This window comes from Phlebotomus papatasi, chromosome 5 (assembly GCF_024763615.1).
Source record: "Phlebotomus papatasi isolate M1 chromosome 5, Ppap_2.1, whole genome shotgun sequence".
NCBI classification, from domain to species: Eukaryota; Metazoa; Arthropoda; class Insecta; order Diptera; family Psychodidae; genus Phlebotomus; species Phlebotomus papatasi.
In genome coordinates this window covers 2,984,924-3,001,992 of record NC_077226.1, presented here as the reverse complement: position 1 = coordinate 3,001,992, position 17,069 = coordinate 2,984,924, and the positions used below count along the sequence as shown (strand labels likewise).

Below are 17,069 nucleotides of genomic sequence, written 5' to 3'. Positions count from 1 at the left end.
GCTTTGACCAGATCAGGAGCTGATCGGAGTAATGTAAACACAGGACAACCAAGAGTGTCTCCACCATCGGTACAAGGTTCCAATGATATGCATGAGCTGAAGGAGATGATGAGGCAGCTGATGACTCAAATGTCTACAATGTTAAATCTTTTAACATCAGTCGTGTCCAAGTTAAAGTAATGATAGAAACTCTTAAAATTGCTTCTTGGAACGCCAATGGCTTGTGTAATCATACACAAGAAATTAAAACTTTTATCTCCCTTCATAATATAGATGTCCTATTAATTTCAGAAACACATTTTACAAGTAAAAGTTATTTCAGAATTCCTAAGTACAGTCTGTATCACACAAATCATCCTAGTGGTCGTGGCCATGGGGGAACTGCAATTCTGGTCCGTAATTCTATTAGGCATTTTGAGAATGAAAAATATGAACATGAAAATATTCAAGCCACATCTGTCACAATAGACGACTATGCAGGGAAATTGACTGTATCTGCTGCTTATTGTCCTCCCCGGCATAACAACAAAGCTGAACACTACACTGACTTCTTTAAGTCACTTGGAGACAGATTTATATGCGGGGGCCACTTTAATGCCAAACATACCTACTGGGGCTCGAGACTTGTTACGGCTAAAGGGCGTGAGCTTTTTAAGGTAGTGAACACTATGTGTCTTCAGCCTCAATCTTCCGGTGAACCTACATATTGGCCGTCTGATAGATCAAAAATTCCAGATATTATTGACATCTTCGTCACCAGGGGCTTTGATCAAAAACGTTGTGTAGTTAAATCTTGCCTTGATATGTCCTCAGACCATACACCTATTATAATGACCGTGCATTCATCAGTTCAGAGAGCCACCAGGCCGCCCACTCTCTGCGGTTCTCGTACCAATTGGGAAATATTCAGAAACACACTAAACGATGACGTCTCACTTCAAGTTTCACTGAAAAATGAGTCTGAGCTTGAAGAAGCAGTGGAGAATTTCACTTGCATTGTGCAGAGAGCTGCATGGACAGCAACCCCGTCTTACCAAATTAAAGAGACCAAAGATCTACCTCCGATCAATGTCAGACAGAAAATTTCTCTGAAGAGAAAGCTCAGAAAACGTTGGCAGAAGACGAGAAGCCCAGAAGATAAAAGAATTCTCAACAAATGTACTGAAGAACTGAAGGAATTATTAAGAGAGGTGAGGAATGACTCTTTTCAGAAATACCTCTCTGAGCTATCCCCTTGGAGGGATACGGATTACAGTCTATGGAAGGCAGCCAAAGGTATTAGACGGCCCCAGCAAAGTAACCCTCCTATCAGAGATCAGAGTGGCGATTGGGCTAGGAGTAGTGAGGAAAAGGCTGAAGTTTTCAGCAAACACTTGGGGGAAGTGTTCCAGCCCTGGGATATGCCCCATGATGATCTTTTCGTAGCTTCAATGGAAGAGTCTCTTGATATCCCTTTTCAACTGGAACTACCATTAGCAAATTTTACTTCTTCAGAAATAATTGATGCAATTTTTGAAATTAATCCCTCCAAAGCTCCTGGTTTCGATTTGCTAACGGGAAGAATTCTTCGTGAATTGCCTGTCAAATGCATTAAGCTCCTTCGCCTCTTGCTAAACGCTATACTACGCCTGCAGTACGTCCCTAGACAATGGAAAGTCGCCCAGGTGGTCATGTGTCCGAAGCCTGGGAAAAAACCTGAAGATTGTACTTCTTATAGACCAATAAGCCTTCTGCCTATCTTATCAAAGCTATTTGAAAAGCTACTACTTGCGAAGCTAATGCCAATTCTTGAACAAAAGAAAGTGATACCAAATCACCAGGGTAAAATTAACATGAAAAAGGGTAACTTTAACCCCTAATACACCTAAAAAGGGTAATATTTACCCAATATTTACACCGATTTCGAATAAATAATGTAGGGTGAAATAAATATTTTCGGAATGTTATTTTAACTTTTTCGGATTTCTCTCAATGAGTATTTCCTATTTTTTTTTTGTTTTTTTTTTAAATTCCGATTCCTAGGGAACCTTTAAAAGGCAAATGATGTGGAGAAGGCTCCGAAAGCATTTATGTGTGAGAAATGTCTAACTGTGTTATCACACTTGCACATTAAAATTTTAATATGATTCACATTAATTGTCGCTGGTGAGAGTCCAAATGTGTAATTTGTGTGTTTGAATCATTTTATATTCAAAATTTGATCTATTTGTTGATAAAAAGGTAGACTTGGCCCGCAAAAATTGATATAAATTGATTTATAGCATTAATGCGAAGAATTAATGCGATTTTCTCTTTAATTTTTTAATGTGAAAAATATTTATGCTTTAGGTAAATTTAAACTTATTTTTGCAGGCCAAGTACACTTCTTTATCAATAAATAGAAAAAAACCCCAAATATTAGGTGACTCAAAGACACAAATAACATATTTGGACGCTCACAAGCGACAATTAATGTGAATCACATTAAAATTTTAATGTGCAAGTGTGATAACGCCGTAAGAGAAGCAGTGATGGAATTCAAAGTGTCAAAAAGTACGATTTTCACCGGTAAATGTCCAGTGAAATGCCAGACTGGACTTCCCAAAAATTTATTCCCGAGTATCCAGTAACCCAAGATCAAGTGTTGAATACCCTGTGTACGACATTCGTCTTGTTCCAAAATACCCATTTTTCTTTGTTCCAAAATACCCACATTATTCCAAAATGTACCATTTTTACTTATTTACATTTTTTTTTTGGTATTTTATATAAAAACTTATGCTTTTTCCAAAGCCATTGCACAGTGTATTGAAATAGAAATATCTCGAGAACTAATATTACTGTAATTTACGTTTTATTTTTAGATGTGATTTCTTCTAATTTTAACTAAAACCTTTTGTAATCCTCGGATTTTCTCAAAGTTCTCAGATCGAACTGATATTCACAGGGTAGATGTTTTGAACATCCCTGATGCCGAAAATCATAAGCCGGCAATTTCGGGTCCGGCTGCCGTCCGGACGTCCGTAGTACGCAATATTTCTGATTTGGATAGAGATTATTATTATTAATCGTGTCGAGGCATAAAATTTACACATGTCTTGCCCAAAAACGGGCCACGTCAATGGCAAGCGGACTTGCCGACATCAAATCTCCTACTCCACATGGGGCAGGGGACAATGGACAAACACACAAGTGGGGGGTGGTTTGGATCACCCCACAGTCACAAAGGACGTCACATTCCGAGAAGCCCCATCGCCGCCTGTTGTGTCTCGATCGCGCTACGCCGCTCCTCAAACGATTGAGAGACTTCCACGTCGTCCAGTTTTGGTTGGAAAGACTTCCTTCCACAGATTAAGTCTGGCCTCCTCTGGAGATTTGTCAAGTGGTTTGACAAAGTGGCAAAAGCTCTTGCGAGACTTCAGCCTTGCTCTTGGTTTTTGGTGACCGTAGAGAAGATGCTTTGGATCAGAGAGAACCTTAGACATCTCTCTACTGGAGATAATTTGTCTCCTCACCCGTGGTAGAGCTATTCCTGCTAAAGGATAAAGTTTCTCCACTGGCGTGCCCTTTAGGCACCCTGTTACTATACGGGCGGTGTCGTTGAGAGCAATGTCTACTTGTTTGGCCTGCGCAGACCTCTCCCATACTTCAGCTGCGTACTCTGCTACGGAGAAAGATAGGGCAAGTGCAGAGGTACGCATCAGTTTCGGCTGAGCTACCCACTGAGCGTTAACAAGTTTTCGCAGTAAGTTATTTCTTGTTTTTAACATTACTGCAGTGGGTTTTGTATGTGAGAGTTCTATCGAGAGTAACACCAAGGTACTTTGGCGTGAAATTGTGCTTCAGAGAATCTCCTTCCCATCTTACATTCAAGCGAGTTTTGGCCCACTTGTGACGCAGATGGAAACAACTTACCTCTGTTTTTGAAGGGTTTGGTTTCAGTTGATTCTCCTTGTAGAATTTGGAAAATTCTACAAGGCAGGTCTCTAGCTGGCACTCCACGTCTTGAAACATGTTCGCCTTAACAGCTAGAGCCAAGTCATCCGCGTACAAGAAGGCCTTAGATGGAGATGGCATTGGCTGATCATTTGTGTAGATATTGAACAGTGTAGGAGCCAGAACACTACCTTGCGGTAGGCCATTTTTTTGCAGTTTCCATCTGCTTTTCTGACCACGAAACTCAACAAAGAATCTGCGGTTCTCTAAGAGAACCCCAATCATCCTTGTGAGGCCGTAGTCATTTGTGAGATTGTAGATTTTGGAAAGGAGAGTCCTGTGATTTACAGTGTCTATTTACTTTTGCCTTCCTCGAAACCATCCTCAATAAATTGAGTCAGGTTCAAAACTTGACCAGAGCTAGATTTCCCAGAGCGGTATCCAGCTTGCTCTCTGATCAGCTTTTCCTCCACGGCAGGTGCAAGCCTTTGCAGCAGCATACTTTCAAACAGTTTGAAAAGGTGACATAAGAGAGAGATAGGACGATAGCTCCTCGGATCATTGATGTCCTTTCCGGGCTTCGGGATTGCCACCACATGGGCTTTTCGCCACTCCCTCGGAATTTTGCGATGACACAAACAATGATTAAAAAGCCTGAGGATCCAGTCAACAGTGACTGGTCCAAAGTTCTTTATTTGTTCGGCGAACAGACCGTCAATACCTGCCGCTTTCCTGACTTTCATCGCATTAATCGCCGAGTTGAGCTCGTCTACACGAAATGGTGCAGACAGGCGATCTACCCCTGCAGAGGCATCCCGAATGATTTTCGGCTTAGAGACAGCTTTGCCAACCTTGCCATTCAGGAGCAATTGACTTGCGATCTGGTTGGCAGTGACCTGTGGAAGAGTCTTGTCAGCAGTGGGGTCGTTGCCAAGGTGTCTCATTAACCTCCAGGCCTGATGGCTACTGTGAGTGAGGTTGAGACCCTCAACAGTTGACACCCACCGCTTCCGACGGCTCTCCGCAACAGCGTCGGACAATGCATTTCCAAGCTCAATTGTAGCGTCACCAAATGGATCTGCTTCAAAGGCCTGGAAGTAATCCGATATCAAATTAGATATCTCGGAAGGCAAACCAGGGATGTAGCTAGTGCGACATCCCCTTGGAATGCACTTCCTCGAAATCTTTTTCACACAGAGTTCACAAAGAAGATCTTCTTTGATCGTCGACAGACCCTCAATATTCATTGAAATGATATTGAGGGCCGGTCCTGAAAAGGACCTTTTTGTGCTGAGTGCTGTCATGACCACCAGATAAAAATCTGTGGGTTTACACTTGCGTTGTGGTTGAGGTGTTCGTGTGTTTTTTCGACACTCAATTTTAGCCTCGTGGTGGAAGGATTAGTCAGTCCCCGGGGACTGTCCAGGAGCACCGATTTAGTTCTGAAATAGCCCTAAATACACGTGGAGGTTCCTTGCCATGCTCCCTGGATAGAGATATCTTCATATATATATATATATATATATATATATATATATATATATATATATATATATATATATATTTTTTTTTTTTGAAATATATCTACGCGCTCGTACGACGATTTCTGTGCTATTAGTTTTTTGAAAAACCGGTGCTAAACCGGTTAAAAATCACATTTCGTAGTTTATCTCGAAATCTAGGTATGCGATTTTGAAAAATTTATGTTTATGTTATAGCCCAGGAAATTTAAACCAATTTAAAAAAAAAAAAAACTAAGACATTTTTACGCGGATTTCCGCGAGGCGCGTATTTTTTCGTGAATCTTCGCGGGCTGCATATTTTTTCACGGATACTCACGTACAGAGCCCGGCGCGCGCCGACTTTTAGCCGTTTTTAGCGCGCCGCCCAGATTTTTTCTTTGCCGCCGCCGTCGAGAAATTTTGAGGCGCGCCGCTGAAAAGTTTTTGGCGCGGCCGAAAAAAACTTTTTGCATTCCAATACAACTGTTTTTATATGTCAATTTCTGCGATTGTTAAATAGAAAATGGGGCACTTTGAATTGGGGCAACTTTGAAACTGTCCTAAGGATGTATGGGTCCCATCCGTCTCTACCGCAACCCACTGTACCCCGACCCTTACTATATCCAAATGGACCGTACTCTATCTTTAAAGTTTATTAACCTATTTCAATGATTTTTTGTTCGCCTTTTCCACTCGGACTATTTAAATTCACAATAGAAAATGACCAGTGATATAAGCCCAGATAAGCTTATTGTAGCTGAGATTCTCTACAGGCGACCTCAAAATGCGTGTTTGAGTTGAATTTTGGGGGTAAAGAATCGCGTCGAGCCAATTTTATTCATTTCGACCGACGAAAACCGTTTACTTGCCGCGATTCTTTACCCCCATCTGTAAAGAATCTTAGCTACCACAAGCTTATCTGGGTTTATCACTGTTTTTTTTTGTTGACCCTGTTTTCATATATACTCAAATTCCATTATCGTTTTCTTTTGAAACCTATGCTCCACAATTTGCTTTTTGTCACCAAAAAAACTAACTCTTTTCCATAAATTTCTCACGATGCTTTTTTTTTAGTTTTTTTTTTATAATTCTTTTAATTTTAGCAGGAAATAGACGGAGACACTGAACCTTTCTTGATTTTCACAATTTTATTCTCTACGACGTTTCGAGGATGGATGTCCTCTTCATCAGGTATCGAATATGGCAGGGAAAATCACGTACAGGTGGGAGTTGTTACACTGCACTTGAACTTTGATCACAACTTGATCTGTGATGTTCACCATTCGACTGACCGACACAGAATCTTGTTTCTGTGTCGGTCAGTCGAATGGTGAACATCACAGATCAAGTTGTGATCAAAGTTCAAGTGCAGTGTAACAACTCCCACCTGTACGTGATTTTCCCTGCCATATTCGATACCTGATGAAGAGGACATCCATCCTCGAAACGTCGTAGAGAATAAAATTGTGAAAATCAAGAAAGGTTCAGTGTCTCCGTCTATTTCCTGCTACATTCTGTCGAACCGAAATTCTTCTTTTAATTTTATATATATTTTTTTTATTTTTTAAGCGCTCTCTAAAATCGTGTGTAAAATACGCACAGCGCTAGCAAAAAACATACCTAGAATCGTTTGCAAAATACGCACAGGGCAAGCATAAAACGCTATCCAAAATCGTGTTTAAAACACGCACAATACGATCATAAATTGGTTAAGAATACGTTTAAAAATACGCACAGCTCAATCGTAAAACGGCTAAGATTGCGCTTAAAATCACGCAGAGATTAGTCGAAAAACGGATAAGAATGCGCTTAAAATCATGCACAGCTCAATCGAAAAACGGATAAGAATGCGCTTAAAATCACGCACAGCTCAATCGAAAAACGACTAAGACTGCGCTTAAAATCACGCACAGCTCAATCGTAAAACGGCTAAGATTGCGCTTAAAATCACGCACAGATTAGTCGAAAAACGGATAAGAATGCGCTTAAAATCACGCACAGCTCAATCGAAAAACGACTAAGACTGCGCTTAAAATCACGCACAGCTCAATCGAAAAACGACTAAGACTGCGCTTAAAATCACGCACAGCTCAATCGTAAAACGGATAAGATTGCGCTTAAAATCACGCACAGATTAGTCGAAAAATGGATAAGAATGCGCTTAAAATCACGCACAGCTCAATCGAAAAACGATTAAGACTGCGCTTAAAATCACGCACAGCTCAATCGTAAAACGGCTAAGATTGCGCTTAAAATCACGCACAGCTCAATCGTAAAACGGCTAAGATTGCGCTTAAAATCACGCACAGCTCAATCGAAAAACGATTAAGACTGCGCTTAAAATCACGCACAGATTAGTCGAAAAACGGATAAGAATGCGCTTAAAATCACGCACAGCTCAATCGTAAAACGGCTAAGATTGCGCTTAAAATCACGCACAGCTCAATCATGGAACGGTTTTAAGCGTAATCTTAGCCTTTGTTATTGAGATGTGCGTGATTTTAAGCGAATTTTTAACCATTTTACGATTCAGCTGTGCGTGATTTTAACCGATTTACGATTGAGCTGTGCGTGATTTTAAGTACATTCGTAACCGTTTTATGATTGATCTGTACGTGATTTTAAGCGCATTCTTAGTCGTTTTATGATTGAGCTGTACGTGATTTTAAGCGTTTTTTTCGTTTTACGATTCAGCTGTGAGTGATTTTAAGCGAATTTTTATCCGTTTTATGATTGAGTAGCGCGTGCTTTTAAGCGGAATATCAACCGTTTTGTGCTTAAGCTGTGCGTATGTTTAAGCGCAATATTAACCGTTTTATGTCTGAGCTATGCATGTTTTTAGTACTTGGCTCAAATTCTTTCGCGGATTCTCGTGGATCGTGTATTTTTTCGCGGATTTTCGCAGAGCGCGTGTTTTTCGCTGATTCTCGTGGGGCGCGAATTTTATTGCGGATTTTCGCGGAGCACGTATTTTTTCACGGATTTTCGCGGGGCGCGTATTTGTTCGTGGCCTTTCGCGGAGCGCGACATTTTTCGCGGATTTCCGCGGGTGCGTATTTTTCGCGGATTTGCGAAGGTCGCGATTCTTTCCGCCGATTTTCTTTGGGGCGAGCATTTTTCGTGGGACAGGAGATTTTTGCAGACGTCCGCGGGTCGCGTATTTTTCGCGGATTTTCGCAGAGCGCGTGTTTTTCGCTGATTCTCGTGGGGCGCGATTTTTCTCGCTGATTTTCATGGGACTCGAATTTTTTCGCAGATTTCCGCAGGTGCGTATTTTTCGCGGATTTGCGAAGGTCGCGATTTTTTCCGCCGATTTTCTTTGGGGCGAGCATTTTTCGTGGGACAGGAGATTTTTGCAGACGTCCGCGGGTCGCGTATTTTTCGCGGATTTTCGCAGAGCGCGTGTTTTTCGCTGATTCTCGTGGGGCGCGATTTTTCTCGCTGATTTTCATGGGACTCGAATTTTTTCGCAGATTTCCGCAGGTGCGTATTTTTCGCGGATTTGCGAAGGTCGCGATTCTTTCCGCCGATTTTCTTTGGGGCGAGCATTTTTCGTGGGACAGGAGATTTTTGCAGACGTCCGCGGGTCGCGTATTTTTCGCGTATTTTCGCAGAGCGCGTGTTTTTCGCTGATTCTCGTGGGGCGCGATTTTTCTCGCTGATTTTCATGGGACTCGAATTTTTTGCGGTTTTTTCGCAGGTCACATTTTTTTTTCACGGATTGTTGTGGGGGCGTGTATCTTTTCGCAAATTTTTGCGTGGCGCGAATTTTTCGCGGGAGTAGAATTCTTTCGGGGATTCCCGTTGATTGCATATTTTTTCACTGGTTTTCTTTGGGGCACGTGTTTTCTCCCGTATTTTCTTGGGGCGAGTATTTTTCGTGGGCAATGAATATCTTCGCGGATTCTCACGAGTCGCTGACAGAGGCTCTAAACGATGTAAAGTTGAAGCCTCTATCTCTCATAGTTTCCGAGAAAAGCGACTTTAAAGATTTTCTGCTACTTTTCTGCATTTCTCATTTAATTTTCCTTATTAATAACAATGATGAGTTACATACTTAAACGAAATTTGCATTATTTATGTGTAAATATATAAAAGGAGCAAAAAAGCTTAATAGGATTTCGAGATAATTCAGAAAATAAACGTTCTTTCTTAGACATTTTTCAAAATATCTGAAATATACACCTAATTGTCGGAACCCAGGACGACAAACGCTGAGAGTTCTTGTAAAAAAAAAACCTCTATCCTTTCGAAAAATCTCTATTTTGACAACGAATTGTACAAGAACGGCTAAAGCGATCTTAATGAAATTCGGTATAGGGTCAGTGTATATCTTAAACTTTTTATTTATGCATACCATTCCTTCATTCCACTTTCCGTTCTCGTAGCCCTCATACAAAATGAGAGTATTTTGCCTTATAACTCCTTTCTGAACGGAGGTAGAAAGCTGAAATACGGCATGGGAACAGACCTTAAAGAAGCCTTTTTAACCATGTATATGGAGTCCTTCCTCCATTATCCTTTCAGGTAGACCCAATATAAAATGAGAACATTTTTCAACAATCCTCACGGAGATTTTTTCCAGCGATTTCCGATTTCCTCAATTATTTTTGAGGTTATAGTTCAAACTTTCCTGGAGAAACGTTACTTGGAAGGTGGGATATGTTGCAAATGGGGATAATTGAGAATAAAATCCACTCCTGATGGTATTCTGACCAGGAATTTCTCAAATAAAAGCAAGAAGGGAACATTGAATTGCAGGATTCTATAGATTTTCCTCAATTTTATCAGGTTTCTGTCCGAATTTCCCGGACAAACGTTACTGAATGAAGAGTAGCTCTTGTAGACAGGGATAGTTCATACTGATATCCACTCCGGGTGGCGTTCTGACCAGGAAATTGTCATAAAACAAGAAGGAAACTTTACGTTGCCGAGATTCCAGGAATTTCCTCAATTTTTTTTGAGATTCCAGTCCAAAATTCCCTGGAAAAACGTTACTGGAAGAGTAGAATATATTGAAAACGGGAAAACAGTGGTTTTCTGGACAGGAATTTGTCAAATAAAAGCAAGAGGGAAACATTGAATTGCAGGATTCTACAGATTTCCTGCAATTTTATGAAGTTTCTGTCCGAATTTCCCGGACAAACGTTACTGAATGAAGAGTAGCTCTTGTAGACTGAGATAGTTGGGATTAATGTCCACTCCGGATGGCATTCTGACCAGGAATTTGTCAAAAAATGCAAAAAAAGAAACTCTACGTTGCCGGGATTCCAGGGATTTCCTGCAATTTTATGAGGTTTCAGTCCGAATTTCCCGGACAAACTGATTCAAAAGTGATTCAAGGCAGGATAAATAAGATCTGAGACCTATTCTGTTGTTTATCTTGGTCAGTATTTTAGTAGTAAAATGAATCTTAGATAAAATCTTAAATAAAAATATACTTACATGACCTCTATCTAATGCCAATATTGTGAAGCAATCATGTGGTGTTGGTTATCCTAACCTCTCTTATCTAAAAAAAAAAAAAACAACAAAAACCTAACCTTCAATTTATCTGTGCGGCACCTATTCCCCCTCATCGTCATTATCCATTCCAAAAAAACAAAAAAAAATCCCATTTAACCTATGTAAAATTTGTTGTGCTTTGTTGACATCTCTATCGGCTTTCGCATTGACCATGAAAACCCAATTTTTCTGTTCGCTCATCACCCACTGACCCCTACTTAGCCAAGAGGCGAACCGCCAATCATCCTTGTCCAGTCTGTGGGAAGCACTATGTCAACGAGGGCTCCCTCAGGAAACATCTGGCGTGCCATCCGGAAACCTCACAGCTCACCACTAGCCTCAGGATGTGGCCATGTTCAGTGTGCCAGGCTGTCTTTACCCATGAAGCTGGTGAGTGTCTTGGCTAAAAAATCGAAAAATTCACTTTTTTTTGTCGTACAATGTCGCTTTTGTAGGTCTACTGACGCACATGGAGCACATGCGAATGGATCCTAAGCATCAGTTTGCGGCTCAGTACGTTCTGTCACGGGCCGCGGCGGAGAGGCGTGAACGGGATACACTTTTGGCGGCTGCAGCAGCTGTATCGGCATCAAATAACAGTTTACTGGCCATTGGTGGTGGTCAGAATAGTATGTGTCCATCACCATCTGCCCATTCGGATAGTTCGAGTGGCGGCGGGAGGCTATCTAGTGCCGGAAGTGATCCAGGTGGTGGTGTTCTCAATAACAATAATAACAATTGTAGCAGCAAACTTAGCGATATCCTCAGGGGTGCCAATAATGGACACCTACAGCAGTACAATGTGGACGAAATGCACGCCAATCGGATGGCAATGGTGGCGGCTGCAGCGGCTGGTGTTGATGGTAATGCAGCGGCGGCTGGTGCTGTTCAGGCGGCTGTTGTCAATTTAGCGGCTGCCATGAGGATGCAGCAGCAACAGCAACAGGTTCAACCACAAGCCCAAGTGCCACCAACACCACCAGCCGCCCCAAATAATGGACAAACGGCTACACAGCCACCCGCCGCCTCGCCCACCGATGACGATGGCGCCCAGGCTGCTGCACAGGCAGCCATGAATGCCATGAGAGTATCCATGGCCGATACCATGATGCGATCATCAATTGGTGTCGACCCCATTCATCATCAGGTGAGCATAGTCACTTAAGCGACCGTTAAATTCATTTTCAACGGCTTATAATCTAGAAGCCCACGTTTGTCGATCATCCGCCACTTCAGGAAGTTGTTTGGGTTCGATCCCGAGGCGTTCCAAGGCAACATTCTGATTTTTTATTCAGCCACCTTGTCCTAGGTCTGCCTCGAGATCGATGCCTTCTCACAATGGCTTGCATAGCTTTTCTGGGGAATCTTTCTTCATTCATGCGTTGAACATGTCCATACCATCGAAGTTGTGATCTCTCAACCCGAAGAAGCAGCTCCTCGACTCTTAGTTCCTCACGAACGGCCACATTCCTCACTCGATCTCTACGAGTGATTCCCTTAACCGCTCGAAGGTACCTCATCTCGGCAGCTTGTACTCGCGATCTTACCCTTTCGGTCACTACCCAAATCTCATGACCATACGTGAGAAGAGTAACAAATACAGCTTTGAAAACCGACAACTTAGCTTGACCGATTCGCGACGAGAGTTCTGCCTCCATCCTACCATCACTCGTGAATAACATCCCGAGAATGAACGTTAAATTTGAATTTTAAATTATCATCGACACAGTCGACTCATTGATTCAACACGCCATGTTGAATCCATCGATAGACTTGAAAATATACAGTAGACTCTTTGTTATCCGGCTGACTGGGGGACAAAAATGACATTTAGGTTTTTTGAATGTTCAACGGTTTTTCTATTTTGTGCTGTGTGAATTTATTTTCTGTCTGACAAAGAAAAAGAGAATTTTCTTCATGTTGTGCTTATCTTTCATTTTTTATTATTAGAGATTTAAATTTTCCCTGAATAAAAATACTCCAATTTTGTCAGTTTTACTGAATATAAATAAAATAAATGAAATGAAATAAATTCTACATATCTATGTAAAACCAAATTTCTTCCGATCATCTAAGAAGATGTACACAATATTCCTGAAAAATAACAAAAAAATAACATTGAATTATGTTCTCAAAAATACAAATTTTAGAGAAATTATTACTATCTTCTGATATTAAACCTTTCTTACATCGTCAAGGATCATGTTTATGATCGTTCTGATAAATATTATCCGTATTATCCCATATCCGGACCAAATTATGTCTTTCCGGGAATAATGAATGAAGCCACATTTTCTCACTGTTTTGTGCAGTTGTTGTCCACATACTCGTGAATACAATAGAAGGGTTTGATAAAGAACAGTTTCCACTAAATTTTGAGGCTGATTAGCGTCACTTTTCCTTGGAATTTTCTAAAATATTACATAAAATTTCAGCACTAAAAACACAATTTCTGTGTCAAAACACATTTGCAAACTTACTTTTCGTAAATTAATACACAAGTACCCCAAGTGGCAAAAAATTACTATAGTGAAAAAATGAGGTAAAAGACACGTTTGTTGCACGTCACTCAAGTTACTTCAAGTTGCAAAGAGCCGAGGAAACATTATGACCTAAATATAACGTTTTGACTACTTAAACTATTAACGTCAGACTTGCTGTGTTATAATAACGTAATTTTTTCGTCGTTTTTCTCTCAAAAAATTACGTAACTATTCGTAAGAAAATTTACGTGCAAATAACGTAATTTTGTCACCGCTCTCTTTCAATACTCTCAGCCCAACAAGTAGAATATCTGCAGCTTTTTAAACGTTTAGAAATAACAATATAAGAATATTAGGTTATATAATAGCTTAAAAAATAAGTAAAATGTAATATTTGATTATCTTGAATTTAATAAATGTGTGATAAAATTTTTCGTTCTTGCAAATAAATTGCAAGCGAATTATTTTCTTAGAGTATTTCTACTTTTATATTAAAAATTAAAATTTTATTCAAAATTATTGTTTGCATTTAAATAAAATTTAAATAGATGATCTTACTTAAACATAATCTAATAATACGAAATTTTAAAATTCAGTAATAAAATAAATATTCGAAATACGTTTAAAATGATATATTTCAGATTTTTTCTAACTTACAGTCTCTAAGTAAAAAAAGCGTGTTTGTCTGAATGTGTTTAAAAGATGATTTTTTTTATTCTTAAATATATCTATACGTTTTTTACCGATTGGCCTGTTAAGCCAAGTTTTGGCTGAAAGATGTAAAATCGACATTTTTCATTTCTTTAAATTGCTTAATTGACTTAAAGATGAACAAGTTTAAGTTTTCGATGTATTTATTCTATTTATCGGTCACTTCATATGAAAATTTTGATCTTTTGGGATGAAAATCGAGAAATACATTCTTTTAGAGCGAAGCGTGTTATACACTCATGTGCATAAAGTATTTCTGAGATTTGAATTTGAAGTCAATTTAATATCTTTACTACAAAGCATCGACGACAATAATGCCATGTGTTCGTCCACAAAAAATAGTCCGAATATTTGAAGTCAAGTACCATTTGGCACTCCCTTAACAGACTGTATTGTTCAAAAAGTATAATATAAACTGACAATTTTTAATAATGACACTACGTTGTTTATTCGGGCAGCGGTATGTTTTAGCCTAAGAAGTTAGAGATAGTGACCTGAGATTCTAGGAGGACCCTCATAAAGTCAATTCAAGCATTGTAGATATCATAAAATATTCCAGAAATTTAATTTAAAGTACCTTTTTTGTAGAAAACTAAATATTTTTTTTTCTCACAAAAATGTAAGTGGTTTCTTTGCAAGTTTTGCTTTTAGAGTTTGTGGACAAATTGCTCTCAAAACAACGCTTTTTAGTTTTCGGAAATGGCATTCCATTACGTTCCTGGACGAAAGCGTGTTCTTAGCCTTTCTCTAACGAAGAAAAATTTAAAATAAATTTAAAAGAAAGCAATTGTTTTCTTAAAAATCAAGTAAAATTAAATTGATTTAACAAAATAAAATATTTTTAACATTTTAAAAAATCTTTTGTATTTATTTTGTATTGTGGTTTTAATAATTTAACACAAAATTGTGAAATTTTATTCTTGATTAAATTTATTTCGAAAGAAAACAGGACAACCTGTCCTCTCTATTAAGGCTTCTTCCAAACATTTATGAATGTGATGTTGGATTTTAGGACTAAAATGTACGCCACATGATACAAGCGGTGGCGGCCAAAATCTCGAAAGCCAAAATCCCGAAAGTCAAAATCCCGAACGCCAAAATCCTGAAATGGGATGAAATTATATGGAAGACAATGTGTAGAATAATTTCCCAAGACACAGAAAATTTTCCTTTGCCTCCAGAATACGCGAGTAGCCAAGACACTTTTAAATATTTGGGATTTTGTCTTTCGGAATTTTGGCCCATTCGAGGTTTCGGCTTTCAGGATTTTGAGCGGGACCCGATTCAAGATAATCCCTTCAAAATAAAATATAAATTTATGTATATAAATTTTCCCGTTTTCATTAAAATTTTTTATAAACATTACGTAATTTTCAGAAATTATTCTTATCTGCAAGTGTCAAAAATTAATTTATAAAAATCTATCTTATTATCCTATGAGCGTTAAAAGAATCCGTCTATGGAATACAAAAGATGTCGTACGACTATCCGCGGACGCGGACACACTTTTATTGGGATGAGTGCGCCATTAAGATTTTGTTGCGCGCGAATTCAAAATTTTCAGAGTGACTTTAATTCCGTTTTTCATGAAATCTAATTCCTTATGAAATATATTTTTATGACCAAGAAGTTGTAACAATATGTCAGAAAATATAGAGAATAGTTAAAAAAAAAATCAGAAATTTTTTAGAATTATTCCATTGAAAAAATATCAAATATCAGTTTTTTCTGGTCGGGAGATATTTTAAATCGATATTTGTTAATATCTCTATCGGTAAACGGCATCGGCATGTTCAATATAATAAATAAAATCAATGAAATCCCGCGATATTTGCGCGCTGATTATTGAAATATTTTCAGTGAGAGATTTCATGATAGTATTATGCGTCATGGAAATAAAAAGAGAACGAAGAAAAAGAATGCGGAGTAGAAAGAGACAAATAGAAAAGAGGTAAGAAGCGACGTTCAACTAACGTGTCACTATCGTTAGTGAACTTACCAAAATGGTAAGTTGTGTCGCTTCGCTTACCTCTTTATAATGTGGAGGTTATTCCCCACTTCGAAAGTATGACGTGCGGGTGCACCAAATTATTACTATTACCATACGATAACTATAACGTCATATTGACACATTTTTGCCATTTGGGACTTGACAATTTCTTAATTAATTAACAATTAAACACTATTTTTCACTTTCACAACATTTGTTTACCTTTTGTGCTGTCAATTTGAAAGTAACCGACCAGAAAAGCGACCAAATGCCGCCATTTTTCTATTTTCGAAGAAGAAGAAGAAGCAATTTTTCATCACCTTCTATACTTACACCATGGATACGTCCGAACCTGGAGCTCTGTTGTCCCTTCATTGCCCGTCAATTAATATCTGCAGATATCTTCAAGATTTCTGTAGAGAAAATCTACACCTCTACAGAATATCTGCAGATAATATCTGTAGATATTCTTACGAATTTTATTTGGGCTTGGGACAAAATTCGTCAGAATATTTCGGCAGATTTTCTGACGAATCTCTGACGAATTTCTGTAGATATTCTGCCGATTTTCTGTAGATTTTTTCTACATTCCAGACAAGATGTGTCAGAAGAGATGGAAAACATTTTTCACTGAAGTTTACAAAATTCAATAGAGTTATTCTCAGTGATATCACAGTGTTTATATAAAATTAAGAATTTTGCGACGCCGTGTTACAAGTAGAGAAAAGTGAAGTGAAAACTTTAAGCAGAGTATCGACCTAAATTTCGTGTTTTTGTATCATTCCATGGGCGATTTTAAAAAAAATTAGTATTTTTGCTCGCATCTTTTTACTTATTTAAAATGTTTAATCGGTAATGCTTGTTAAGCAGAGCATACCATTTTCTTTATAACTCCTACAGTTTCTACATAAATCAACAATATTTTTGTGAAGTAATGGACACTATGCCGATTTTCTCGGCAGA

The 17,069-nt window shown here is 38.9% G+C and overlaps 1 protein-coding gene and 1 long non-coding RNA gene across 29 annotated transcripts in view; both read left to right on the top strand.

The window, feature by feature from the left end:
* Positions 1-17,069, top strand: part of LOC129808794 (zinc finger protein 384) — a 183,694-nt gene that overhangs the window by 153,722 nt on the left and 12,903 nt on the right. For 15 of the 28 annotated variants that reach the window (XM_055858665.1, XM_055858660.1, XM_055858662.1 and 12 more), the window contains 2 exons: positions 11,145-11,312; positions 11,378-12,069. In XM_055858665.1, coding sequence (XP_055714640.1) covers positions 11,145-11,312; positions 11,378-12,069 — 860 coding nt within the window. Of the gene's footprint in view, positions 1-11,114; positions 11,313-11,377; positions 12,070-17,069 lie in introns of all 28 variants that reach the window. The other 13 variants (XM_055858652.1, XM_055858661.1, XM_055858658.1 and 10 more) reach the window with 2 other exon arrangements.
* LOC129808808 (uncharacterized) lies at positions 8,971-10,968 on the top strand. Its single transcript, XR_008752459.1, has 2 exons — positions 8,971-10,719; positions 10,765-10,968. It is a non-coding gene; the product is annotated as an uncharacterized LOC129808808 (long non-coding RNA).